General features: G+C 38.6%; 2 protein-coding genes across 3 annotated transcripts; one reads left to right on the top strand and one right to left on the bottom strand.

The window, feature by feature from the left end:
- Positions 1-997: 997 nt before the first annotated feature.
- On the top strand, positions 998-18,299 carry KXD1 (KxDL motif-containing protein 1). The gene is made up of 7 exons (XM_051214570.1): positions 998-1,167; positions 2,860-3,621; positions 3,658-3,883; positions 7,995-8,120; positions 10,305-10,561; positions 16,807-17,047; positions 18,095-18,299. The coding sequence occupies exon 2, from the start codon at positions 2,876-2,878 to the stop codon at positions 3,302-3,304; it is 429 nt and encodes a 142-aa protein (XP_051067758.1). The 5' UTR covers positions 998-1,167; positions 2,860-2,875; the 3' UTR covers positions 3,305-3,621; positions 3,658-3,883; positions 7,995-8,120; positions 10,305-10,561; positions 16,807-17,047; positions 18,095-18,299.
- On the bottom strand, positions 18,009-26,283 carry SAP30BP_1 (SAP30-binding protein). 2 transcript variants are annotated; one of them, XM_051214569.1, is made up of 8 exons: positions 26,115-26,283; positions 22,578-22,616; positions 22,104-22,196; positions 21,934-22,056; positions 21,420-21,885; positions 21,316-21,376; positions 20,062-20,389; positions 18,009-18,609 (listed from the first exon to the last, which is right to left on the bottom strand). In XM_051214569.1, the coding sequence occupies exons 2-7, from the start codon at positions 22,609-22,611 to the stop codon at positions 20,153-20,155; spliced, it is 1,014 nt and encodes a 337-aa protein (XP_051067757.1). In that variant the 5' UTR covers positions 22,612-22,616; positions 26,115-26,283; the 3' UTR covers positions 18,009-18,609; positions 20,062-20,152. The 2 variants fall into 2 exon arrangements, with proteins under 2 accessions (XP_051067757.1, XP_051067756.1); XM_051214568.1 differs by having other exon boundaries at positions 20,158-20,389.
- Between the last annotated feature and the right edge of the window lie 397 nt (positions 26,284-26,680).

Raw genomic sequence — 26,680 nt, 5'->3', positions numbered from 1 at the left:
CGACATTTTAAGGTCAGGGTTAATTTCACTTTATCTCAGGCTATGGAATGTCCTAGTGGGGTCCCCCAGGGCTCAGTACTAGGACCTCTTCTCTTCTCGATCTACATAAATGATCTTCCTCAACAAGTAACGTCAGATTTATTACTTTTTGCCGACGACATGAAACTTTAGAGAGAGATACGCAACCAAGACGATATACAGGCACTTCAGGAGGATCTGACGCGACTTCAAAGTTGGGCAGACGATAACGGACTTATCTTTAACACTTCAAAGTGTAAAGTAGTCAATCTGAGACATGTCACAGACTGCAGTTATAACTTTGGAAACTCCTCTCTAGTAGTGTCCCAAGTCGAAAAGGATTTAGGAGTCCTGGTGCCCTACGATTTAAAGCCTTACGCTAACTGTGACAAAAATACCTTTCGAGCAAACATTGCACTGGTAACATTGAAGCGCATTTTGGGCCAGTTTGACGGAAGAACTTTCCATATAATCTTTAATAGTTTTATCCGTCTCTAGAGTACGGAAACATAGTATTTCCCCCTCACTCCAAAAGGATAAGGACACCCTGGAGCGTATCCAACGGCGAGCCACGAAATCAGTTCGAGGACTCAAATTTAAACCTTACGAAGAGCACCTTCATTCACTTAACCTTTACCCATTAGAGTATAGACGTCTTAGAGGTGACCTTCTGATGGCTTACAGTATCCTTAACACTCCTGGACATCCTCTTAAACACCTACTTAAGCTTAGTTCCAACACTGACCTGGAGACACAACATAGCAGAACGGACTGTAGACACAACTTCTACTCCTTAAGAGTTGTCAAATGCTGGAATTCGCTGCCGAGCGAGCCAGTCCAAGCGACTTCTCAGGAGTCCTTTAAGAGGCAACTTGATCTATTCTTAAGGACTAAGGATAGTATCACACTATAATTTACTAATTCCTTTTCCTCTTTTATTATTAACATACCTAGGTTCCTGCCTGGAGGATTTGGTGATCCCCTGCCATTAGACGCGGAAGCCTGTTAAGTGAAAGCTTCTTCTATTCCATCCACAACCATCTGAACCATTTGGACTAATAGATGTTGGGCAGCATATTATTTCGGCGCGCTAGTTATTTGTTGTGCTACGTTGCTAGTTATAGTAAGGTGACAACAGTCTGTCTACGGGTACGCATCATTTAATGTGAATATTGGCTAGAGATTGTTTTTGTAAACTTGGTTTGCGGACCAATCAAGTAGCCAGTATCCTTTTTAGAGCATCGTATTTACATTTTTAATCAACCAGTTCACAGCTAGCCGCAGCTGTGATAGTCATAGCCATAACTATTATATTCCCTGAAAATCAGCTTGTCTGACTAATTAGAGATGGTGCCGTGAGCAACCTGGAGATTACTAATATCTTTTCACTGATAAACTCAATTTCTAAGTTTCTATTCCTGGGCCCAATTAATTGACCATAGTTTATAGCCTAGCAAATGCAAAAAAATGTGCAGTGGTCATGTTTTGTGCAAGATATCCTTGATAAGCAATTAGGTGAGGGTTTCGTTGACTGGGAAAGTATCTTTCTGTTCATCTTTGGCGAAACGTTACTCACACACACAACTGAATGGACATCCCCGAAACGTTTTTGACTGATGCTAGACATCCGTCAAGATTTCGAGGTTAATTCTGGGAATTTCGGAGTTCACTCAATCTGTAGCGTCTAAAAAGTATCTGACTACATATCATTAGCTAGATATATGGTTTGAAAATGCATTGGTATTTTAGGGTGTAACATAATTAAGGGATGGACGACGCTAATTTCAAGCCTAACCGACATCAAGCGTGACACATGTGCGTTAGCCCAATTCACTTTTCGGCACTAACACGGTAGGATAATATCAATAAGATAAGTAAAAAGAATTCAGGATTATGTAGTAGCAATGACGATGACAGTAGCATAGTGGATTTCAGGCACTTAGTCCCGGGCTCAAACCCTGCTCTACTTCGGCTTGTGTGGTCTGATAGTATCACTAATGCTCATACTTAGAATGTGTCTAGTTGCCAATTAAAAATAAGTATTGAGAATATGGTTTCAGAATACAAAAAAGTATACATGAATAAAGATTGTGAAAATCTGCAGGAGATTGACTCATGAAGAGAGTGGTGGTTTTCGCTTTTGTATTAAATGTGCGCACTCGCCAAGTGTTGGGGCACCGCAACACATTTCAGGCCAGCAGTTGTTTTGTTTATTTGTCTCGAAACCTTTTATTCGCTGGATGGAACTGTACTGTATGATTTTCTATTGAAGAGAAGTGCCTGGGAAGTTTCTCAGGGTATTGAAGGCGTTTTACACAAATACATCAGAAAAAATAAAGGGATACAACTACTCTGTAGTGTTCCAACCTAGCTGTGAAATTAGGGTCGGTTGTTTAGTCTCATCGTTCTTTTTCTACCTATCTATAGCTTTCTTATTAAAAACAGCTCTAAAGGATGGGGTTAGTGGTGGCATAAACGCTTTCAAACATCGATTATATTGATTACATTGTTTAGCTATACAATGCCATAATCTAAGTAAGTCGCATTTAGTCGTTTGATACTTCTTGTCCTTAAGTAAAACATGTAATTTGATCCTTTAGGATGCAAAGGATGTTGCGCTCTCTTTGATGGATTAAATTTAATAGACTTTCTTGAACACATTTTTAAGTATATACGGATAATTAGGTTATACTAAATGGTAGAGTCATTCAATTTAGTCTTTAGTAACTAAAATAAAGAGTGAGTAGTATTTTTTTGATGAACAAAAATTTGTATATCTATGACATCAGTTAACGCTTCATGAATTACCACATTTTATATTCATTTTATTTCGCAACTTAGATGTTCTGTGTATATAATGTCATCCTCTCAGTCGCCTAATTTTTCTATCGGAAATTTGACCGATTCTTCAGAGGCAGTAAATATAATTGTTTTACAAGAATCTATGCTTACCAAGTTCGAAAAAACAAATGAGATGCTTCGAACGGTTTCTGAGCTTTCTGACGGAAGATGTAGAATACTGTTTACAGAATTAACTGCTCATACAAAGACAATAACATCACTAAAAAAGGAAATGGATGATATCTTCAAACGTATCCGATCCATAAAAAAATTATTGTGTTCGAATTTTCCAGAGGATATGGAAAGACTTCATCAACATTTCCGTAGTAGAGATTCCGATGATAATGAAGACTGTGATGTTATTCCGAAGGCGTTGCAGACATCGGATTGCGTAACAGTCTCTAAAACAATGGAAACAGTCTGTGAGGACTCTTCTTTGGAATAAAACAAACCATAGAAATGTTGATAACTGTTTTTATATGATTATAATATCGTATTTCAGTTTGTACTTTTATTTATTTAAAACATTAATAAGTGTTGTTAATCATTGGTTGTTTCTCTTTTCAGAATGTTTTCTTGCCTACAGATAATCAATGCCGTTTATCAGGACTTCCAATCCGCACATACTTTACTATCATACTTAGTCTCGGAAATTAAACAACTAGCAAAAATTGAAGCTAGAGCAGTACGCGCTGTTCGTATCGCTTTCGTCATCCTAGCTTGTTTATTGTACTTGTTGATAGAGTGCAATATTAGTAATAGGTTAGTTATAAATCCTCATATTCCTCATAAATTTAGCTTAACGTTGACAGCATTTACACATTTGTTGATATTCGACTTATTATCGGTTATTGTCGCACTAATAAGCTTTTGGACTAACAGAAAAAAAGCCTCCATTGAATCCTATAGCTTGGGATATGAAAGATTTGAAGTAGTTGCTGTTTTTGCTTCCACTATCTTGGCTATTCTCTTATCGTTTTTCGAAATAAAAGAGGCTGTCGAACGGATATTTGAACCTGCAGAGGTGAGCATCTTCATTAAGGAAAAAAATGTTAATATATTCATGTGATTATAGAATTTTTGGTGTCATGTGTACCAGGCATTCCATTTCGGATGAACCACTTTCCACTTAAAATTTACTGTCATACAATTAATATACAAAACTATATTGTAATTCGTAAATTAGATGTACATCTATTTTTTGCGATGAAACACGAACAACAGTGGTCTTGATAAATTTTCGGATGGCTTCACTGTCTATATCTCCAACAATCCCTTGTTCAACTTTGTGGTCGACGTACTTTTAGAGATAACACTCTCCTCATCTAAATTTCCAGGGGTTGAACTTCTACCGGGAGGTTCACTTGTTGACTTAGAATATGCAGATGACATAGTTTTATTTGGTGAAGACGCTGACAAAATGCAGAGTCTTCTGACCACTCTAAGCAACAATGCAAGCATGTTCGGGATGCGATTCTCTCCCTCGAAATGCAAAATGTTGCTTCAGGATTGGGTTACATCGACACCCGAACTAGTGATAGGGAGTAAAGTAGTTGAGTGTGTCGTCCGCTTCACTTATCTTGGAAGTCTCATCAGCCCTTGTGGTTTAGTGTGTGACGAAATCTCAGCACGGATACAGAAGGCTCGACTAGCTTTTATCATCTTGCGTCATTTATGGCGTAGGCGAGATATCCGTCTATCAACCAAAGGACGCGTTTACTGCGCAGCAGTTCGTCCCGTCCTACTTTATGGCAGTGAAATATGGCCGGTAAGAGTAGAGGATATCCGTAGGTTACTAGTATTCGATCATAGGTGTCTTCGAAACATTGCTCGTATATCCTGGGACCACAGAGTAAGTAACGCAGTTGTTAGGAAACGGGTACTAGGTAAGGATGGCAAATCAATTGATGAAGTAGTGAAACTTCATCAGTTGAGATGGCTTGGACACGTGTTACGTATGCCCAACCACCGACTGCCTCGACGTGCGATGCTCAGTGGTATAGGAGTAGGTTGGAAGAAAGCTAGGGGCGGCCAAACCAAAACATGGCACAAGTCCATGAAGTCACTGACAAGTGAACTGAGTCATGTTGGTAGGTGTAGACTACCTGGTTGGGGACCACGAGATGATAGCAACCGATGGTTAGAGACCTTGAATGACATGACTCAAAATCGTTTGCAATGGCGCAGGTGCATCCACTCTCTGTGTTCTCCCAAATTCTAATCTTCTGAATTCTTCATGTCCCTTTTTTCCTCTTTCCAAATTTATTTCACTGTATTATACTCTTTAAATAACATCTCCAAACCCTAATCTTCCCGATTACTGCTTATACTCTTATTACCTCTATCACTACGGGATTTGAATCGACAACTGCATCTCTGTGCTAATGTTGTGTGGCAACTCGAACTGATGTACGTACGTACGAAGTTCTACGTTGTTACTGACTGACAATCCCTTTCAACCGTCAAACTGTTAAACAAATACCTAAAACCGGTTAACCATGTGTGGTTCGTGACCAGCTGCAGAGTGATGGTTTTTCTAAAGTCCTTACTGGAGATTCGGATCAACAAGTCATCTCGAGTATTCATCGTAGTAGCGTACTTTTTGTAGACATCCGAGAATTTTAGCATTGGATGACCAAAACTCCAATAATAACCTCAAGGTTCTGACCACCTCAGCGAAAGTGTCATTAATTCCTAATTTTATTGTGTAAGTAGATCAAAAACGTAAATTATTGAGGATAATTTGGTCAAGACAAAACATGTTTAGGAGTTTCCATTGTTTTAAAATTATAAGGTCCTCGAAACCAATCTAGTAAATTACTTCAAATATTTAAGTGTGACCTACAGTACTAGTTGCTATTAATAGTAGTTTTTAGTCCTACATCTGATATGTATGTATACTTGGTTAATTATTTGTAACTACGACTTCAAATATGATGAATGAGACCGGTTCTATGCTCTTTCTCGACTACAAACTAGAGTGAGAAGTCAGAGTTTTTTGTAAAAGCTCTTAATAGAGACACCAGAAGAATCAGGTTACACTCAAGTTTATTCAAATTATATATTGATCAATAAATACTTATAAATTACTGAGTGATTGTCACTGAATTCAAAATCATAATGAATTAATCAATACAATAAAAATACGCTGAACACTAACCAAGTGAAAATAACTTTAAACTGATGTTCAGACTTCAAGACTGATTTTTTTTGCTCAAACGTTGTATTTGGGGATATAGCATTCTCAATAACGTCATGGACTGACTTTAGTTAAATAATCATTGGAAAATAGGAAGTAATGGATAGCTGTTTTGTGCTAGTGCGGAATCCAATACTTCTCATCCACGGTCCCACCAAGAGTCAAATCCAAGACCAGGCCGCGCGACGAATGCTTAATCTTCAAATAACTGAGTTAAGATTCAACATTTTACATTTCTAACTTTAGTCGATGCTCCGTATTATACAGTCATCATCCACTAACATTGGTAATATTTATTTTATACTCGACGTGGATGAACTACACAATTAATGGCTCCTTGCTAGAACTCAGGGGGTCACTTCTCAAGGCTAGTCACATGATGACTATTAGTGTAAGAGGGTGCATCTGGCCTGAGAAAAATCACTAATGGAAATGAATCATATCCACATAATGTTTCCAATTGACTGAAGTTAGAAATGTAAACCATTAAATCCTAATTCAGTCGTCTAAAGGCTAAGTTAGCAAGTCAGTTATATGCAACATAGAACTTGACATATGCTCAAGCTACCATACCACATTAGCATAATGAGATAAAATTATCAAGGTAAATCTCAAAGCAGCAGAATTACTAACAGTATCATTAGTAGTAGGAGAGATTAGGTGTAGAAAAAAGGTATAAGAAATTTCAGAATTCAGAAACTAAGGGGAGATAAAGAATGAATGCGCCTGCGTTATTGAGGCGGACTCCAAGCTATGCTAGTAATAGCATTACTGTAGTTGCGCAGACCCCAACCAAGTAATCTGCATGTGATTTTATGGACAAGTCTAACAGTCATCGACCCCATGGATGGTGCCACATCTACGTTTGGCTTCCCTTAATTTTCTTCCATTCTAGTCCTACACTACAGAAATACGTAATAAATTCCTCAACCATCTTAATTGATGCTTCACTAATCAAATTCGCTGTCGTACTTAGATCTCCCAAATGCCTTAGTATGGACGAAAGTGGAGAGTCAGCTCTCCATCTCGAAATCCTCTCACATGGCCATGTGCATACGACAACTGCCAGGGAAGTTCTACTCACTGCATTCTCGCAGAATTACTGTTGCTTATGAAATTGAGAGGACGAAAAGCGAATGTCAGATGCTTTAACTGGGTTGGTGGATACGGAGAGTCCACCTAGAGGAGTTGGAAAACCCTGATTCCAATGGTGCACATGGGCTCCAGTATCCTGATGGAACAAAAGGTGTATGAACCTATTGTTGGTGACCGGCTACCATAAAACTGCATCTCCCTACGTTGCTCTACTGCCTTGTGGATTAGACCTTTAGGTCGAAAGCTCGGGGTATGCCCCCCTTGGAAAACCACCTGCCTCAGTCTGAGCACCCGGGTGGTATCACAGCCCTCACACAAATCTGTGATAACTGCTACTGGCCTCATTGTTATTGTGTGGCGCATATCTATTTGGTGTCCCCTTGTACCAATATTCATGTGTTCAAACAAATAAATAATAAATATCTAACCTTAGGTTGGCTCACTCGGCGGTCTCAAAATACTCAAGCACTGGTTCGACGACACCTATGATGGAATATTAGTAACCTACAAATATCCTCTGTTCTTAGAGTCCGTGTTTCACAGCACGGTTAAGTGTTCATTACAAGGTCCGTAGATTCTGAGTTTGATGTTTAGTGGAATTGTTCTTCAGTGTTTTCTCGAAGTTTCCTATTAAGTTTGAAAATACGTTTGCTACAGCATCAACGACTCGGTATTCATTTGTCTCAACAACCATATAATAATGAGTTTTTGCCCAGTTTCTTTCGGATGACCAATATGAAATGTAACAGTTAATATGTATTATTTTATCTGTACATGTTTGGTGAAATTTTAATGTACAGACTTAACTGGTTTCAGCATTGTTTTGTGTTTCATAATTTAGATCTCTTCTAATCATATGCTTACGCCTTGTTTAATAGCATTTGGTGTTCATCTTCTTTCCGTTTATGGAATTGATAATATGGCTTTTGCACATGTTATCCAAGCTTGTGGATCAAGTTGGCTACAAGTCAGTCACATATACGTATATGTAAAAATTATTTTCCAACTAATTTTTATTAAGCATTTCATTCATTAGTTTGTTTAAGGTATCTATCTTCATCAGTTCTAAAAATATTCAAAAAAAGCCAATAACTGGCTTAAATATCAAGGATTCCCTTTAATAAGTTTGTTGTAATTATCGCTTTATCAGGGTTTTGAGTTCGGCTACAGCTCTGTTGTATAAAAAGGCTATGAACTCTTTGTAGTCTTTTTACTATCAATACCAATACTAGATATTAAGCTACTATAGGTGGACGGAGAGTCAATAAGTTGGAGGTAGTGGCAATATTAGTAACTACAATATGTCATATAAATAGCATATGAACTCATGAACATTACTTATATAATCAAATAAATCTAAATCACTAATATTAAAAACAAAATCATTGAAAGTCAACAACCTAAATATTGTAGTGTTATTTAAATACTACTCACTAAATGAAATATTTTTCTGCTGATTAAGTGAATAAATGTTATGTGCTCTCTTGGATGATTTCTCCATCATCTACATAATAAGTATACAGAAGGGTACTTAGCACTTTTTGAATTCTTCTTGTGTGTTGTTCGACTATTCAAAATTAGCTGAAAATATCAAGCAAATGCATAAATCTGCTAGTTTTTGTTGCTGAAATTGCAGTTGAATTTACAACCATGACTTCGCACTGAACGAATAATTAACCAGAAACTATGATGTTCTAAGCAACAGTAAAAGGATTCAAAGCATTGGATAGTGTTGTAAACTTATATTGTGTGGAGCTTCATAAATAACTGGACTGAATGTGTAATTTTAACTTTACTGACCTCTCTGTTCAACTGCTCGCAAAAAATGAATTTTCACGAATGAACTTGAATTTAAATGTTAACAACAATTATACATCTGTTTCTAGGATGAAAAGATTGAAAACGTACGTTTCTGCAGGATAAATTTTATTTCAAAAATTACACGGATTGTGTTAGGTAATAAAAATGGCTATTTCAAATTGCCACTCATCCATTTTGAAACAATATTGTATCATTGAGTTACCATACACACCATGCTGCAAGTATTTGATATACATCCTATCATGAAAATGGTAACAACCATTATCTCTACTTGAATAAAAAGTATCTGGTACCGGAATACTATTATTATTAATACCCGAACTTGGAACAACGACTAATCTTTCTAAACATCAATCAGTAACGATCAACAGTTAGCTTGGTAAACATGACTGTTAGTCCAACTTATCATGCCACATTAACGCGATAAAATAAGTTTGAAAAGATGAATGGCAAAGAAATAGGAATAGTATGACAGCAATGATTGTAAGAAATAATAAACATTGGTAATACGGTTTGAAAAGACTGGATGAGAAGGTACGTATGAAGGAATACTTGAACCCAAGACCAGGATGTAGATGAAAAAAATAATGCATCTACGTCACCGTTACTGATTTTGAGATATGGCACCCAACGTTTCTAATCACCGATCACGACTACCGAACGCACCCCAACTAGATAGGCATCGTCTGACATGATGACTATAACGTCATCAACCATCGTTGTAGAAGCTTAGTGGATGATTGCTACTCATTCTAGAGCACATGTCTAGACTCTGGTCATGCTTTAGTACGAGCATGGGTTTGTTTGTCTTACCTGACATAGAAAAGCTTCCTTTTAAAAAATAATCTTTCGCAAAGTTGGGTTTGGAAACCTAATTGGATACGAAGTGATGTGTAATCATAAACTTCCTTTCTCCCAATGAAACAGTTCTTTTAGTCCAAATTCTAGCCAGTATTAGTTTTCACAACACTATAAGTTTTCGGTCATTTAAAACACAATTTATCATTGATTCGGTTAATAGATTATTCTATACTAAGTAATGTAAGCTTATTTATTAACCCCAATCACTGCTTTACGACTGAATTCATGACAAACTTGCTATTGAACCATTATAAGTAAACATAATGTCAGTGGCGATCGTTCATAAAAAAACAATAACTGACGTAAGCATAATAGGATAAATATTAATCGGTTTATATAAAACAGTAAATATATTAACAGAATTTATTAACTAGAATGAACTGGACTCATAGGAAATAACGTGAGAATAACACCCGTTAACTGATCTCTGATCAATAATCTATACTTTTTCAAATATTTTGAAATATAGGAGCATACGACTGATATAAGCCGGACAATTTGTCGAATTATTCCCGGGTTATCACGTGTTCTTTTGCCACGAGTTAACCCAATCTCACTGATTGGTGTAAGTACAACTACAACTGTTTGTATTGTTTACCTCATATTAATCAATATGTCAAAAAAGTCACAACATATCAACTTTCCAGACCCTTTGCCTGATACTTTGGGCGGAATAATAATTTCCCTTATGCTATTTGGAACAATGATGCCTATGATGTTGTACAGGTGATTCGAATTTTTTCTTTTGAACAGTATTTTGTGTATATGATGTTATTTATTTGAACACATAAATATTGGTACAAAAGGGCACCAGATACATATGCGTCATACAATAACAATCAGAATGTGAATAGATAGAGAATGTAATGTGCGTATAAGAAAAAGGGGAACAATAACGAACAGAATTTAGTGTATGATAGTGAAACAATAATGATGGGAGAAGCAGTTCAGTTAGCAAAGGTACAACCAGAAAGAATTCTTCCAGTTAAAGAAGTTACGTCCATTTCTTATGAAAGTAAAATAAATTTACAGCAGGATCGCCACTGACTTCTATTCTGAGCCATATCTGATAACGTCTCTAGCCACTGTGTTGCACCATCTTTAGGACCCCAACCAGGGAGTCGTGAAGGACCAACACAAGCCAGTTCTGTACAGTTTTCTTCTATACCACGACACCATGTCATAAACTGACCACCTCTCCGCTTTTTCTAACCAGTCCCAGCGTGACACCAGCTGAATTATCGTCGCTGTGCCCGAACACACAATCCCGAACCCATGAATTACTAACATGGTGTTGCCACTGGATGTCGGCAGTCCTTCGGAGACAACGATGATCAAAAACAGAGAGTCGTTTAATACTCAACCCGGAGAGGCCAGGTTTCACAAGCATAGAGCAAAAGTGGTCTCACCGACGCTCTGTAGATCCGACCTCTTACAGCCAAACTGACATCATGAAGGCGCCAAAGATGGCTTAAATTGGCATAAGCCGCTCTGGCTTTCACTATACGTGCATTGATCTCATCACTCACGCCACCACCAGCACTTATGCAGCTACCTAGATACATGAACTTCTCGACTACGTCTATCTGCTCACCATCCAGGGTGAGTACAGGATTAGAATCCTTCCAGTCTTGTAGAAGTACTTTGTATTTCGAAGGTGCGCAGCACATACCATACCTACGGACACTAATTGCCCCCTGACTAAGTGCGAATTGCATGGCTTGGGTAACTTCACACAGTAAGACAATATCATCCACATACTCAAGGTTGAGAACTCTCTCTCCAGGCGACAGATTCACGCCACCATTACCTACATCCATCAGAGCTGTTTCCAGAATGTCATCGATGGCAAAGTTGAAGAGGAATGGTGAGATTGGACGACCCTGTCTAACCTCACTGCTTGAATGTAACAATGGAGAGAGGTGGTTGTATGCCCTCACTCTGCCTGAGGTGTTTTTATATAGGGCTTTTAGGATGTTAATAAACTTCACAGACACACTTTTCTTCAATAGATAATCCCAGAGAACAGTCCTGTCCAACGAATCGAAGGCAGCCCTGATGTCAAGAAACACTATTGTTGGCCTGTGATAAGTATGACGGTGTGTTAACATTTGGCGGAGGGTGGAGATATGATCAATACATCCTCAACCAGAACGAAAACCAGATGGCTGTTGCATAGGTGACGTGAACCCTTTTTCAAGATAAGGACAATTATCGACTCATCCCACGATGTTCGAACACTAATTGCTAAAACTTTGTAAACAACACAGTCAGTTCCTTAACCAGAAAGTCACCACCATCTTTAGTAAGGGCCGGAGGTAAGTCATCTGGGCCAGGTGGTTTGTAGCGCTTCAAGAGTTGGAGTTCCTTGCGGACTTCCGCCTCATTTGGTGGATCAGCCGTTACAGGTCATGGAGGGCAGGATAGTCTAATCGATGTTGCCGGAGCGACAGACCAGTTGAACTGGCTCTCGAAAGTCTTTGCCCATCGTACAAGACGTCGATAGATTGTTTCGCTCACACCAGACTTCTTGCTGCCAGTGGTTCTGATGAGTTGAAAGAGATTCCGATAATTACCAGATGCAGCTGCTGCTTCCAACTCATTGGCACACTCTGACCACCAGGCTTCTCGATCCTTACGCCAGCTCTGCCCAATTTCATTATTTAACAGTCGATTTTAGTTAAACTCACAGTCGCCCGGAGTAGACCGACGGGTATCGATGAGTTGTAAGGAGCCTGAAAAAACCCAGTGCTTATAAGAGGGACGTTTTGCGAAGCCGCAAGTGGCTTTACTCGCCATTTTCATGACGTCATGCAGTTGCGTTCAATGCTCATCTATACTTTTTGGTGTGATGATAGCAAATAGCCTTGAACTTAGCTCGGTTTGATACTTAGTTGCAACAGAAACTGCAACTAATTTACTGACATCGATCCGTTTAAGATGATGAATTTGTTGGGCAATGAAATGTAAGGTAAGATTAGCGCAAACAAGGGCATGATGAAAGTCCAGATATGTACTCCAAAAGCAGCGACAGTCATATACACAACCACGCCAGCGGTAGCTGATCGCGATGTGATCAATTTGAGTCTAGAATTGAGATGCAGAGGGAGGGCGACATGTGGCACATCGGCAATGACTGTGCCCGTAGTTAGTGCTAGTCAGGAACAGGTTGTGGTCTGCGCAGTTACAGTGGACGGTCACCATTATCTGACCTGCGACCAACTAGTCCCCATCGGCCACCTAAATAACTCTTTTCTGTTCACAATTGATTGATCACTGGGTAGTGATCAATGTCATGTGTGTCAAGTCCTTCTTAGTGCAGATCGAATGCTATCCATGAAGTTGCAATGTGGCCACCTGTCTAGGTGACTCGACATTGTGTGCACTATGTTGAGATAAGATGGTGGTTGGAAGTAGTCAACAGGAGGTCGGTCGCTGCCCGGATAGCCCAGTGGTAACGTTTCTGACTGTGAAGCTGGATGACACGGGATCGAATCCGTCGGGAAGCACTAGTTCCCTCAAGATTTCAGGTACACCTTGCTGACGTGTGCCAAGTATCACGAAACCTGGGTCCAGGGTTTCCTGTTGACTACCTCCAACCACCATCTTATCTCGACTCTCTTCTGTGCCAACTCCCGACCTGAGTATCCAATTCTCCGGCTAGTACTACAATATTTGTCCAACGCACTTTTTGTAGAAGAACTGTTAATCGGTAATAAAACTCATCCGGGTTGCAATCTGTCGTAGCATAGGTGGAGATGATGAAAAGACATCTCTCACACTGATTTCTTCTTACTTTGATGGAACTTTCTAATCTAACAACACATAACCGACTGTTAATGGGGATCCAATCGATTAGTGCTGCCCCATCTCTAGCGCTTAGTGCGACAGCAACACCAGCAAAACTAGACGAAGATGCTACAGGGTCCTCGGATAAACGCACATAAAACAATCTTTTTGAAGCGATAGATGGAGAGCGGATTTGTAGTACTTCACTAGAGTCTTGAATACGGGTATCGGATAGACAACAGACGTCGATATTAAGACTTTCTAAAGACAGTCAACCCTATCTGTTGTTCAATCTGCATTAGTGCGCGGACGTTGAAGGAAACCAGTTTGAATGGTGCACGTGGTTTCAGAAAAACTGCTTCAGTATTCGTATTTGGTGGTAGCATACAATATTCAACCGGGCAGTGACTCGAGAACGTTTAGATAGAACCGAGTTTCCACCATAGGCGAGCTGCTGTATAAGTTGAAAAATAAAGATACTCAAAGTGGGAATAAAAGAGAGTGTGTAAGTGACGCAGTATATAAAAAATAAAAATGAATGTTGTCAAATGGATATGAGTTGTCTGAATTTTAATTGGAAAAAGAACAGTACTTCTAGTAAATATTGTCATTTCATTTGCGTGTGGGCTGTGATACTGCCCAGGCGCCCAAACCGAAGCAGGTGGATTTCTTAGGGGGCCAAACCCGGACCCTTTGACCTAAAGGTTTAATCCACAAGGCTGTGGAGCAACTACTACGCATTTAAATCTAAAAAATCACTGAGTTCATCGTAATTCTCATTAAGTCAAGGGTATTGATTTAATAATGGCTTATATCCGATTATGCTACTTAACGCATATGTGAAAGACTATGTATGATTCATGACCTAAGATTCAACCATGTGTCTATAAAATAAGAACCATCAAAAAGTGAGAATGTATGCAGCTCGCTTTGTTTCTACAATAAATTTTGGCAACGAAATGTTCACAAAAGGAATGCACATTTTTAAAGAAAGCTCAACTACCACAGGTCCTTTAAAATATGACTGGAACCTGGTATTCATAAAAACGTGATTATTCGATGCAATTACATTTCCATATAGGCGTTCCTCTACTGCTTACGGGATGCAGTCAAAGTATAAGAGGAATAGATTATTTAATTTGTGGGGTGAATTCTTCATACCAATGTTTAATGCTGTTTGAGCTTAGTCTACTACGGTTCTTGCTATTATTTTTAACGTTATACGTAAAAGTTATGCGTGTACAAGTAGCAAGAGCATCTGATGTCAATGATCACAAGTGTGCCATAGTCTGTACTGTGGTACATAGCAAGTGAATTGCGATAGTAAAAGACCGAATATGGTTGATAGGGTGTTGTACAGATAGCTGTACTTTTAGTACTTTACATACTTATTTCTCCTTCCACGCTGTGGGAAGCTGGAAATTGACAACCACCCTCATACCTATAATGGCACTAGAATTTCTGTTGTTCAATGTCAGAACCTTTGATATTCCTTATACTCTCATCACCGATCCTTCTCCTACGACTTTATCTTTATTTACCACCAATGCTAAATATTCGGGTCCACGAGATGTTATTACTGGTTTCTTGAAACTGAGTTCTAAATTACTTATTGAAGCTCTCAGCATTTGGATCAAATAAGCCAACAGGATTCCTTAGCTAGGACTCCAGAATCCTGTGCTATTGATGTATAATGCATCTCCGAAACACGTGCAGGATCCAAGTGTGGTCATTTACTTGACCTGACCCAGTCAATACAGAGAACCTGCACGATTTATGCTCCGTGTATCTGGAGACTTGACTGACATCTTTCGTGGCCCCACTGGGGCAGGTAAAGCACGAAGTCGAAAAGCGGGACGGGCTCTCCCTGAAACGATTCAGACAAACAATCGCTTGCTCGCTGCCCGACTAAATAGGAAAGTAAGAACACAGAGAGATAAAGAGACAACCCATCGCCTTCACATCACAGCGTACGCTTCCGCCGACTGCAAGTCGAATGAGTTTCTTGGGGAACTTTCTGCTCTCTTAAAAGTCAAACAATCGAATGTAGTAGTCCACGCAGGCAGTTCAAACGAAAGTAGAAAACACTTAGGTTGGTCTTACATGGTTCCAGCCCAACGGATAGGCAGCGGCGACTACGCACTACAAATATGCTCAGACGACCGTTAATTCTCAACAAGTACCAACTTTAAGCATAGAGCCATTGTCTGACATGACGACTCCTCTAATATTGACGCAAATAGATAACGACGCCACCTGCCATCGTTGAAGAAGCTCAGTGGAGAACTGCTGCTCATTCTAGACTATGATAATGCTTTAGTATGTGTTTGTTTGTGTCGTACATGGCAAATAGAAGCTACAACAAGGAAGATCCTTACAGTTCAACTTAATGACGAAAATGTTAAGAAGAGGGTGCTATTATTAACTATCAATCCAGGATACTGGGACGATGGATAGAATAGTGTGAAAGCAGTTCAGTTGCTTTCCAGCTATCCTTCGATTGCCTACTCCTACCGAAGCAACCTGAATGTCATGCCGATATAACCATCCTTCTTTGTGATCGTCCCGCTTTATTAGATATGACAAAAGCCTTTTTGTGACAACCACAGAGGAACCAGTTTAAATAATATAATTTCTAGAACACTGCCTAGATAATCGTATTTGTCTACTATAAGGCAGCATTTCGTCCTGCAGATCAACAGGTTTTTTTAAGTATCCGCCATTAAAAGGCATACCAAGGACGCACATTAACCTTGTACAGGCTCTCTACTCCAAATACATCGAGGGTGAATCACGCTCTCAGAGACTGGATGACATGGCTTAGAAACGTTTGCAAAGACGCAGGTTCATTCACTCTGTCTTCCTTTAAATACTAAGTTTCTAAATTCCTCATAAATTTCTTTCTATCATTTCACTAATTTGTACTTCTCGAATTGTGTCTTGGATGCTCAACCTTTCCTATTACCATTGATGCTGTTACTACCTCTACTACTCTGGGATTCGCCTTGACAATTTCGTCACCCTGTGTTAGTGTGGTATAGCAGCTTGATTCGACGTACACGTGTGCCAGGTTCTACGTTGCATTTGACTGATTATCTACCATAAGACTCGTTTGTTAATGACTCTGGATCAAATCGCTTAGATACGTTGTTGTTAAACACCGATTTCTGATTTTATTATAGTGGCCGGATACTACTTCAAACAACACCCGCTCACTTGGTTAGCCCCTTAGATAAAGCGCTTCGAGAAGCCTCTACAGTTGATGGTGTTCTTGAGCTGCAAAATGAGCACATATGGTCGATTGGATACAAGGACCTTGCAGGAAGTTTGTATGTTCGTGTTCGCCGGGATGCTAATGAGCAGTTGGTTCTAGCACACGTAACCAACCGTCTTTCCAGCTTGGTGAAATATTTAACAATACAGGTGTGTGGTTTTTTCTGATTAAATATAAAATGCTTTCATCTGTGTCAGTAAAAATTAGGTTTCAACTTGAATCCACTCAAATCCATCTGGGTAGCTAGAATATTATCTACCATAGTCACATAACATGTACAATGCGAATCCTAATATTTATTCTATTTATTTAAACGCATAAACATTGGTACAAGAGGACACCAAATATATGTGCGCAACACAAATCATTCAATTCGTGTGGGGAGCACTCCCCGAGCATTTGACCTGAAGGTTTAATCCACAAGGCAGTAGAGCAACGTAGGGAGATGCAGTTTTATGGTAGCCGGTCACCAACAATAGGTTCATACACCTTTTGTTCCATCAGGATACTGGAGCCCATGTGCACCATTGGAATCAGGGTTTTCCAACTCCTCTAGGTGGACTCTCCGTATCCACCAACCCAGTTAAAGCATCTGACATTCGCTTTTCGTCCTCTCAATTTCATAAGCAACAGTAATTCTGCGAGAATGCAGTGAGTAGAACTTCCCTGGCAGTTGTCGTATGCACATGGCCATGTGAGAGGATTTCGAGATCGAGAGCTGACTTTCTCCACTAGGGCATTTGGAGGCGAATCCTAATAAATCAAGTTGAGATGAGTTACTAAGCTTCACACGGGCTAACAGTCTTTGTAGTCATACCTCAATATTGTCTGGAACGTCCCTCATATACACTGATGTATGTTCCTAAAGCTTTCCATGTTAGGTAGTGTTAGTCGGTGTTTATGATCCTCATAAGTAAACGAGTTATTTGGAAAAGTCTCAATTATGAAATTATCATCTAGCTCTTCAATAAACAAATTCAGACCATGTATCCGTCTATGTAGCTATATTTCATTAACCGTATGACATTGAATAACTCGTAAAAGTATGTTCAGCAGAAAATAAGACTAACCAGTTAATCAAAGTTATGGATTAATAACAACAAGCAGTTATTTAGAAAATGGAACAATATATGTAATTTAAGAAAATGCATCTCAGTTATTTAGTATTAAAAAAAGGAAGTTTTCTGCTATTTTAGGTTTATAAAGATGACTGGACGCGAGCAACAAACTCGTTTATCATGAATTGGTCACCCGCGAACAACGCGCTGTATAATCAGAACATTCCTGGTACACAAGTTAGACCTGATCTAAAGCATAATCTACCGTCATCTTTACCTGCATCAGCCTCACATCACAAAACGCAGGAAGACAGTTATCAGGAACCTCAAGTTAATCCTAATCATTATATCTATGCGTAAACGTTTATCTCTTAACAGTTAGTTGATTGGAGCAAATGATCTCTTTTACACAAATTAACATGGTTGAGTATTTCACTTTTATTGTTGTATTAACATTTTGAAAAATATTTCCGAAAAATTATAAAAAGAGCAGCGTATTTCAAAGTCATTATCTAGTAACTTGGATTAGTTTTAATTTCGTTTGATCAAACTTCCAACGGGAGGAACAGATAACTTAACAGATTCTGAGGATGTATCATGGGGCTGAACGTTGGTAGGAATACCTGTGTCCCATTTACTTGGTTTTTTTGGTTCTGTAAAATAAAAGTATGATAATTTGAATCAAGAATACAAAGTTACATGAAAAGGATTCTGAGTTTTGAGTTATTAGCAATATCGACCTGTCACTGTAATCTTGTGGCTAGTAGACTTTATAACGCTCAAATTACACTTTCGAAGAACTGTGTTTATTGATTACAATCGTAATTATAAAAGTGATGAATAGGTTATGTGGTTTTTGGAAAGTATGGTTTTCTAGGTTTTTAAAAATAAAGGAAAAGGATTGTCTTTTGACTAACAAAATTTAGATTTTTGATCGACATGCTTATTTTTAAAATGTTGTGTCTATTTTTTGTCCTTCAAGTAATTATAGCTTTGCTATAATCCTACAAAAAAAGGTTAAGTCATATGTTCCTAGTCTATGGATTATTAAGATTGTATGAAATGTTACTGATGTTACAATCGTAGCTACATTTTAATCCTTTGATCTGAATCGAAATCGTTCAAAGTTGAGAGTAATTGGTGTGAAATTTACATTCAGCGTTCGCTTTATCAATGATACCAGTAGTTAACAGTCTATTGAAAAATCTTACATTTCATTTTGTGTTGGTACTTGCTTCTTCAATAATAGTAAGTCAATTCGCTATCTTCACTAATGCTATGTAGTTTTATTCAGTGGATTTATAAAGGTTATTTCACGAGTCTTCCCACTCTTCTACACCGAAATATATTTGATGGATCTGTAATTGTTAAAACATATCAGTTTACAATGATTGAAAAGACCGTTCTTCGAAATATAGTTAGAGCAAGAACGTCAAAGATTGGTGGAGATGAAATCGGCAATTTCTAAGACGCATAGTGGAAACACTAGCGGTAAACGAGTGTAAGGTTCCCTTCTAAATAGTCTATTCCTAAATCTATATAAACAATGAAAAGGTTTTTACTGATAGACAAGATTTACGACACAAAGAATGGAAATGTTTATTAACTACATTGTAGAAAGCATTATTTAGGTACAACCTATTACTTTGTATATAATGAATGTTTCCTTCGGGGGTTTGGAAGTGCATGTGAAGTATAATTCACGCCTAACTTACATATCTCCAGGCGTTCATTGAGTACTGGTTTTGTACTCAATTTATGACACAATATAACATACTAAACTGACCATTCTATATAACATCCTAGAAATCATATACGAGACTATGTAACAGGTCATCTTAAAAACAGACAAAATTACTTTGAAAACGTAGAAGGTTAGTATAATTTCAATCTCAACTGTTAGTGCTAGATTTATTTCCGCCCTTTATTTTTAGACCCTATATTCAGGATTTGTTGATAAGGCAAAAGTGAGCATGAAGCAGATTCTTTTACGAATAACATTTATAAAGTGATTTACTTATTCGGGGACATCACCACCTACTATAATTAGCAATGAATCAAATCTTTTATATATGAGAAAAAATGTTCTTTTTACATTTACTTACGATTCATGTGTGTTATGACACTGTCATATCTACACTTTCTTCAGCACGTTTTTTAAGGGAGAAATAGATATAGTTCAGAAAAATACATTAGCTAACCTATGTACCCCGTAGAAACGGACCCTCCAGATGTAGTAATGGGTTTGTCTGTGCTAGTAATTGGATTTTTAGGTGCATTCGCACTTGTGCTGTTGTTTGCATTCGTTGTATTTGGGTCAGATTTTTTAAGTTCTTTTTGCATTTTCATCAGTCGGTCGATTTCACGATTTTGCACCTTTGCAAGTTCTTCATAATATGACTGCGGAGTCCAACGATAGGGATCGTATATATCCTGATCAAAGTATGAGTCATAAAGTACTTATGATATATTACGTACAATCAGTCTTCATAAAGTTTCACATAAATGTTTTTACATACAAAGAGTGAATAGTATAAAATAAGCTTGATAAACTCAGCTACATTGGTTACCAAACAAAGACTTAGCTTTATGTTTTACCCATAAAATAACATAGGAATCCACATAAGATGCTATTATAATACCACATCAAGCATTGGAAATAACACAATCTGTTTGTATATTCTATCAAAATGAATACTTATCAGTTTGATGGTATTCCAGTGGTTAGGGCGTTCGACTTTCACCCACAGCCGAAGGCTCAAACCTCAATCTCCTTACTTGAGTTTGGGCGATCAGTTAGTATCAACAGCCCTCACACCTATGTTAATGTGGTAAGTCAGTGAATAAAGCTATGCACTATCATTGATTCTAACTGTACGTACGTAACGCGTCGTAGCCAACCCCTATACTAATACGATATGTTGGCAAGACAATAAGTAGATTGGAATCAGAGGAATTATACTAAGATGCGAGACCAGTTTACTAATTCATTAGATATTGATCTGAACCACGTAGAGGAGATACGCACTTCCTGTCTGAAATATACAAGCAAATTGTAATCTATGGCTCAAAATCAGTTGCGGTTACGCGAATGTGTGAGTGGATAATATGGAAAACATCACTATACTAATCTGTGTCTCACTAAAACCCAGAACTACCGTACAGAGATCTTCACACTATTTTAAACATATCAATATTTTATGCCGTTTTTAGGGCATTTATACTTGTTAAACACATAGTTAACACATAAAATGGCCTCTTCTTTACACCTTAATATCAATATAATTTACTAAGCACACGAACACTAAATTAGTATCTATGAATTACATGATATTAGGCATTTGTAACAATAGACTTACTGTAGAGAAGTTAGTTCCTTTCTCGTCAATTTTCAAAAAATCGATCAGCTTTTCATAAATACTAAAATAAAACTGAGTTTATGTTTGTCTACACGCTTACACACCTGGGATTACGGAACGCTTTGTTATCTTGAATTGCTCTGTTAGGATCGTAGCTTATATCCAAGCGCATACGACGCACTGCTCGCTCTACTCTTTCTTGAAGCACCATTGAACAGTGACCAGTAGGTTCAGAGGGCAATTGAACCGCTTGAATAAGGCGTTCTGTAAGGGTAGGACTTTCTGCCTTCGCTTCAATAGTGATTAAGTTTGGATTTTTTACATCATTTACTGGTTCTGAAATATGAACTTGGTTTTGGGACAAGATGTTGATAGGCTGGTCAGAACTGAAAATAGTTGGGGGTCCACCCGAATTATCCAACGGGATATCCATACTACCAAGATGGAATCCATGGTCACCTTTTGATTTAGGATCATTTTCACCATCAGAATCAGTGTTCTGATCTGTATCTAACACCGTATGCTCATCATCATCTTCGTCGATGGCATAGGAAACTAAACCCGAAGGAACTATTGAGTAAAAGGACAAAAAGGAAATGAACTGTATTATACACTTACTTGCTAATCTAGCTTTCTTTGTTGGTACTGACGAGTTATTTGTATCGTTTTCCGCATGTTTATTATCACTTCTTAACGGTTGTACTACTTGCTGACGGTTATCGGAAAAAATGGGTGAGCGCGCTATAATTTATATGAAATCAGTTCAAGAACCATGAAAAGACACTTACAGGTATCTGATAAGACAGCTGGTGTCCGAATACGTTCATCCTCCGAAGTGTATATTGCTGGGATTTGCTCATCTATGGTTTGTTCATATTCTCCTGAAATCCGACATAAAATTAGATTGAGGTAAATGTGGTAAATCTGATAATTGTTGGCAGCGGCGAGATATAATAGACGACAATAACTAAGCCTAAACTAATAATATCCATTACCATTATAAGCGAAATTTATAGACAAAACAACAGGCGGACATCACAAAGCAAATAACAAACGTAAGGAAGTTTTTTTAATATGAAAGAAATAACTAGGTCTACATAAAGATATTCAATTTCGCTATATATTTTGGGTAAATAGTTTAATCATATAGAAGATATCAACTTTGGAAGGAAAAACAATTGGTAAGACAGACAATGAACAACAGCGCATTTAATAGTAAACTAAATGTGATGAAGTTTTTCTTATGATATGAAACCCATTACCTGATTCGTTAAACAGACCTCCGTTTATATCCATATGATCTAAAATAGTAAACAATAAATCCAATGAGATTTCAAATTAGTGTAAAAGTACTGTGTTCAATCGCTTCAAAGAGTCTACCCAATTGAAAACAAATATATAGAAATTAAATAATCTACTGATAAGTTTAAAATTTTAGTAGCTTTTTTATTGAGTTACATATTTGGTGATTAAGTAGAAATCCATTATTTACGCAACAATGTGGTTATAAACAATCTTATAGATCTATACACTCATTTACCACCGCCTGCAGTTTTTTTAAGGTTACTGTCGGTCCCAAACTCGGGTAAAGGAGGGTTAAGAATGGGGTCAGCAACCCCATCCCGCAGAAAACTTTGCTGAAAAAAGTCTAAACCATTTAAACTCTGCCCTCCTAGTTGAATGATTGTCATTCAGAAGAATAATGGGGCCTCATGATGAAAACCGAGATTCTTCAGAAGTCACGAGGCCGATGCTCCTTCTGACCACCAGAGCAACAATTAATATAGGCACATGGAATGTCCCGGCAGTGTGGGAGGATCAACCAAATAGCTGCAGAAATGAGGAGACACAACTTAGCGGTGCTCGGAATAAGCGAAACAGAAAAGATTGAATTCAGGAGATGCTGCTGTACTACGGTCACGAGAAGGAAAGTGCTTTCAACACACAGGGAGTTGCCCTGATGCCCTTTAAAGAGGCACGAAATGCATTTATACGATGGGAATCTAATGGATCCAGAATCACCATAGCACCCATCAAAACAATGAAGGCAATCACAAGAAATGTTGTGCACCTACCAATGATAGCAACGACAACGATAAAGATCAGTTCTATGAGAGGCTGCGATCAATCATAGTGAAGTGCCCAAAAAAGGATCTCGCCATCCTAATGAGAGACCTAAATGCCAAAGTCGGAATGGACAACACCAGCCAGTCAGCTACAACGTAGGACCAGGCACATATATGCATCGGTCCAGGTTGCCATACCGCATTAGCACAGCAAGATGAACACCGGATTCATAGGAGTGGTTAGGTCAAAGGTGGTAATATATAGGGGAAAGATTGAATATAAGGATATAGTATAGGGAGAAAGAATTAGTTAGTAGAAAGAAATATATGAAATGATTTTAATCTCTTAGTTTAAGGGAGGACAGGGAGTGTATACACCTACGCCATTGTGGTCGATTCTGAGCCATGCCACCAAGAGTCTCCAACCATTGGTTACGAAAGTCACACGGACCCCAACCAAGTAGTCTGCACCTACCAAAATGACTCAGACTAGAAGTTAGTGACTTCAAGCACTGACGCCACGTTTTGGTTTGGCCGCCCCTAACTTTCTTCCAACTATCTCCAACACCGGTTAGCATTGCACGTCGTGGTAATTGGTGTTCAGGCATACGTAACACGTGGCCCAACCATCTCAGTCGATGAAGATTCACAACCTCATCAACTGATTTACCATCATTCCCTAATACCCTACGTCTAATCTCACTATTACTTACCCGGTGATCCCGGCAGACGCCAGCAATATTTCTAAGGCATCTGTAACAAGATAATAGTAGCTTACGAGTGTCTTCTACTCTTAATGGCCATGTTTCGCTGCCGTAAATTAAAACAGAACGGACTGCCGCGCAGTATACTCGTCCTTTTATTGATAGACGGATATCTCGCCTTCGCTATAGGTGACGTAAGTTGGCAAAAGCCAAACCAGCTTTTCGAATCCGTGCTGAGATTTCGTCCGACACCAACCCATTGGGGCTGATCAGACTTCCAAGATAAGTGAAGTTGTCAACGCGTTCGACTACTTCACTCCCTATCCTTAGTTCAGGTAAGTCACTCATCATCAACGTAGAACTCCGTACGTACGTACATCAGTTCGAGTTGCCATACCACATTAGCACACAGATACAATTGTCGATTTAAATTCCATAGTGGTAGAAGTAGTAAATATATAGGCAGTAATCGGAAAGATTAGTGCTTGAAGATATTATTCAAGGGGTATAATCCAGTGAAATAAATTTGGAAAGAGAAAAAAAATGGACATGAAGAATTCAGAAGATTAGAATTTGGGAGAACACAGAGTGGATGCATCTGCGTCATTGCAAACGATTTTGAGCCATTTCATTCAGGGTCTCCAACCATCGGTTGCTATGGTGTCACGGTCCCCAACCAGGTAGTCTACACCTACCAACATGACTCAGTCCATTTGTCAGTGACTTCATGGACTTGTGCCATGTTTTGGCCTGGCCGCCCCTAGCTTTCTTCCAATCTATTCCTATACCACTGAACATCGCACGTCGAGGCAGTCGGTGGTTGGGCATACGTAACACATGTCCCAGCCATCTCAACTGATGACGTTTCACTAATTCATCAATTGATTTGTCATCCTTACCTAATATTCGTTCCATAACAACTGCATTACTTACTCTGTGGTCCCAGGATATACGAGCAATGCTTTGAAGACAGTATAGCTCGGCTACTTCATCAAAATAGGCAAGCCCGACCACTACGTCAAGGTAGCAACGACGGTTGATTACATCGATATTTAACTTTCTTCATTGCAGTAAGCAATGACTGAAAATACGTAACAACTACAGCGAAAACCACGTCCAAGTCATTGCTATTTACTTGGTGAATGAATACGTACTGGCCCAAGAGAACATGAAACATTATTTTACACTCAAAAATCAAGTACGGGTTTAGGTGCTCACTTTCCAACAATGACAATTTGTACAACACTGTCGAACGTTAAGTTTGAAAAATTGTGTTTGAATGTAGTGAGTTATGTCAAGGTATTTTCCCTGACTTGTGTATCGCAAATAACAGATTAATTTAACTAGTCAATTATAACCATCACTAACAAAGGCTGTCAATAATACTCAGTTGAACATTGCCATGTGCACAATTACAGGAAAAAAATGTAACCACGACAACCCTGTTTGTTAGTGGTGAAGGCCCGTAAAATTTTGAATGAAACTGACGAACCCCTGTTAGTGTATATACCCGTCCCTATCTCTCTATTTCGGGGTTTTCCTCAGAACTGTGGAAATTTCGGGGTTTCTGTGCCATTTCCCTGGAACAGACAAATCCTCCCCCATAATAGAGAGATTGGGTTCAGGCACTATTGTATTTTTATAAACTTATTCAGTTGGAGAGACACAATTGTGTTAACTACGGTCTTTGGGGTTCTTAACCTCATTACGGTCTATGATATGCCAGATTTTAAGAAACCACTGTTATAAAAATTAAAGAAACCAATATTAGTTCCTCAGATGCATGTATATCTAATCTCCCGACTTTGCACGTATACATTTATACATGCATATGCATGCATCCATGCATACATATACATGTATTCCAAATGCATTTGGGATATAATGTTGTGTTGGTGTGTATTGGATAATCAAGCAGCCATCAAACGACTAGGCAGAGTAAAGACCCTCCACACATGATATGCAGTTACATTGCTTTGTCTACGACACAAGATGAAATAATAGAACAAATACCGAAGTGAGCACTTACCGTAACCTTGAACAGACCAACGCGCGTTAGCTAATTGGTTCAGTCATCGGTAATAAGAATAGTAGGTTGGTGAACCTGTGGTAATCCTGACAGTTTGCGTTCCAGTGAAGTTCTGGCTTCAACTCGAAAATATTCACTGATGGGTCTGATACCATTTGTCCGGGTAAGGCGTTTCAGTCATTGACCACTCGATGAGAAAAACGGAACCCCACATTACGTTCATTAGATCGCGGTTTATGAACCTTCTAGCTATGACCTCGAAGATTAATAACACTGGAGGAAGCAAAACGATAATACATATTGACACCCAAATCGTAATTAAAGATACAAAATTCCGGTATAAGGTCACCTCGCGTCCTACGATACAACAAGGGGAAAGGTTTAGGCGTTTTAAACACCCATAGTGAGGGAGTCTAGAAATGCCCTTACTAACCTGATTCTCACACGCTGGACACGCTGCTTGGATACAGTACTCTAAATGTGGGCTTACATTGGGGGAATATAAAATTCGAAACATTTCCTCGTCAAAGCATTTGAATGCTCGGTGAAGTGACCACAACACACGA

This window comes from Schistosoma haematobium, chromosome 2 (assembly GCF_000699445.3).
Source record: "Schistosoma haematobium chromosome 2, whole genome shotgun sequence".
Lineage (NCBI taxonomy): Eukaryota > Metazoa > Platyhelminthes > Trematoda > Strigeidida > Schistosomatidae > Schistosoma > Schistosoma haematobium.
Note: the sequence above shows the minus strand (reverse complement) of the source record. Positions and strands in the feature narration are given on the sequence as shown.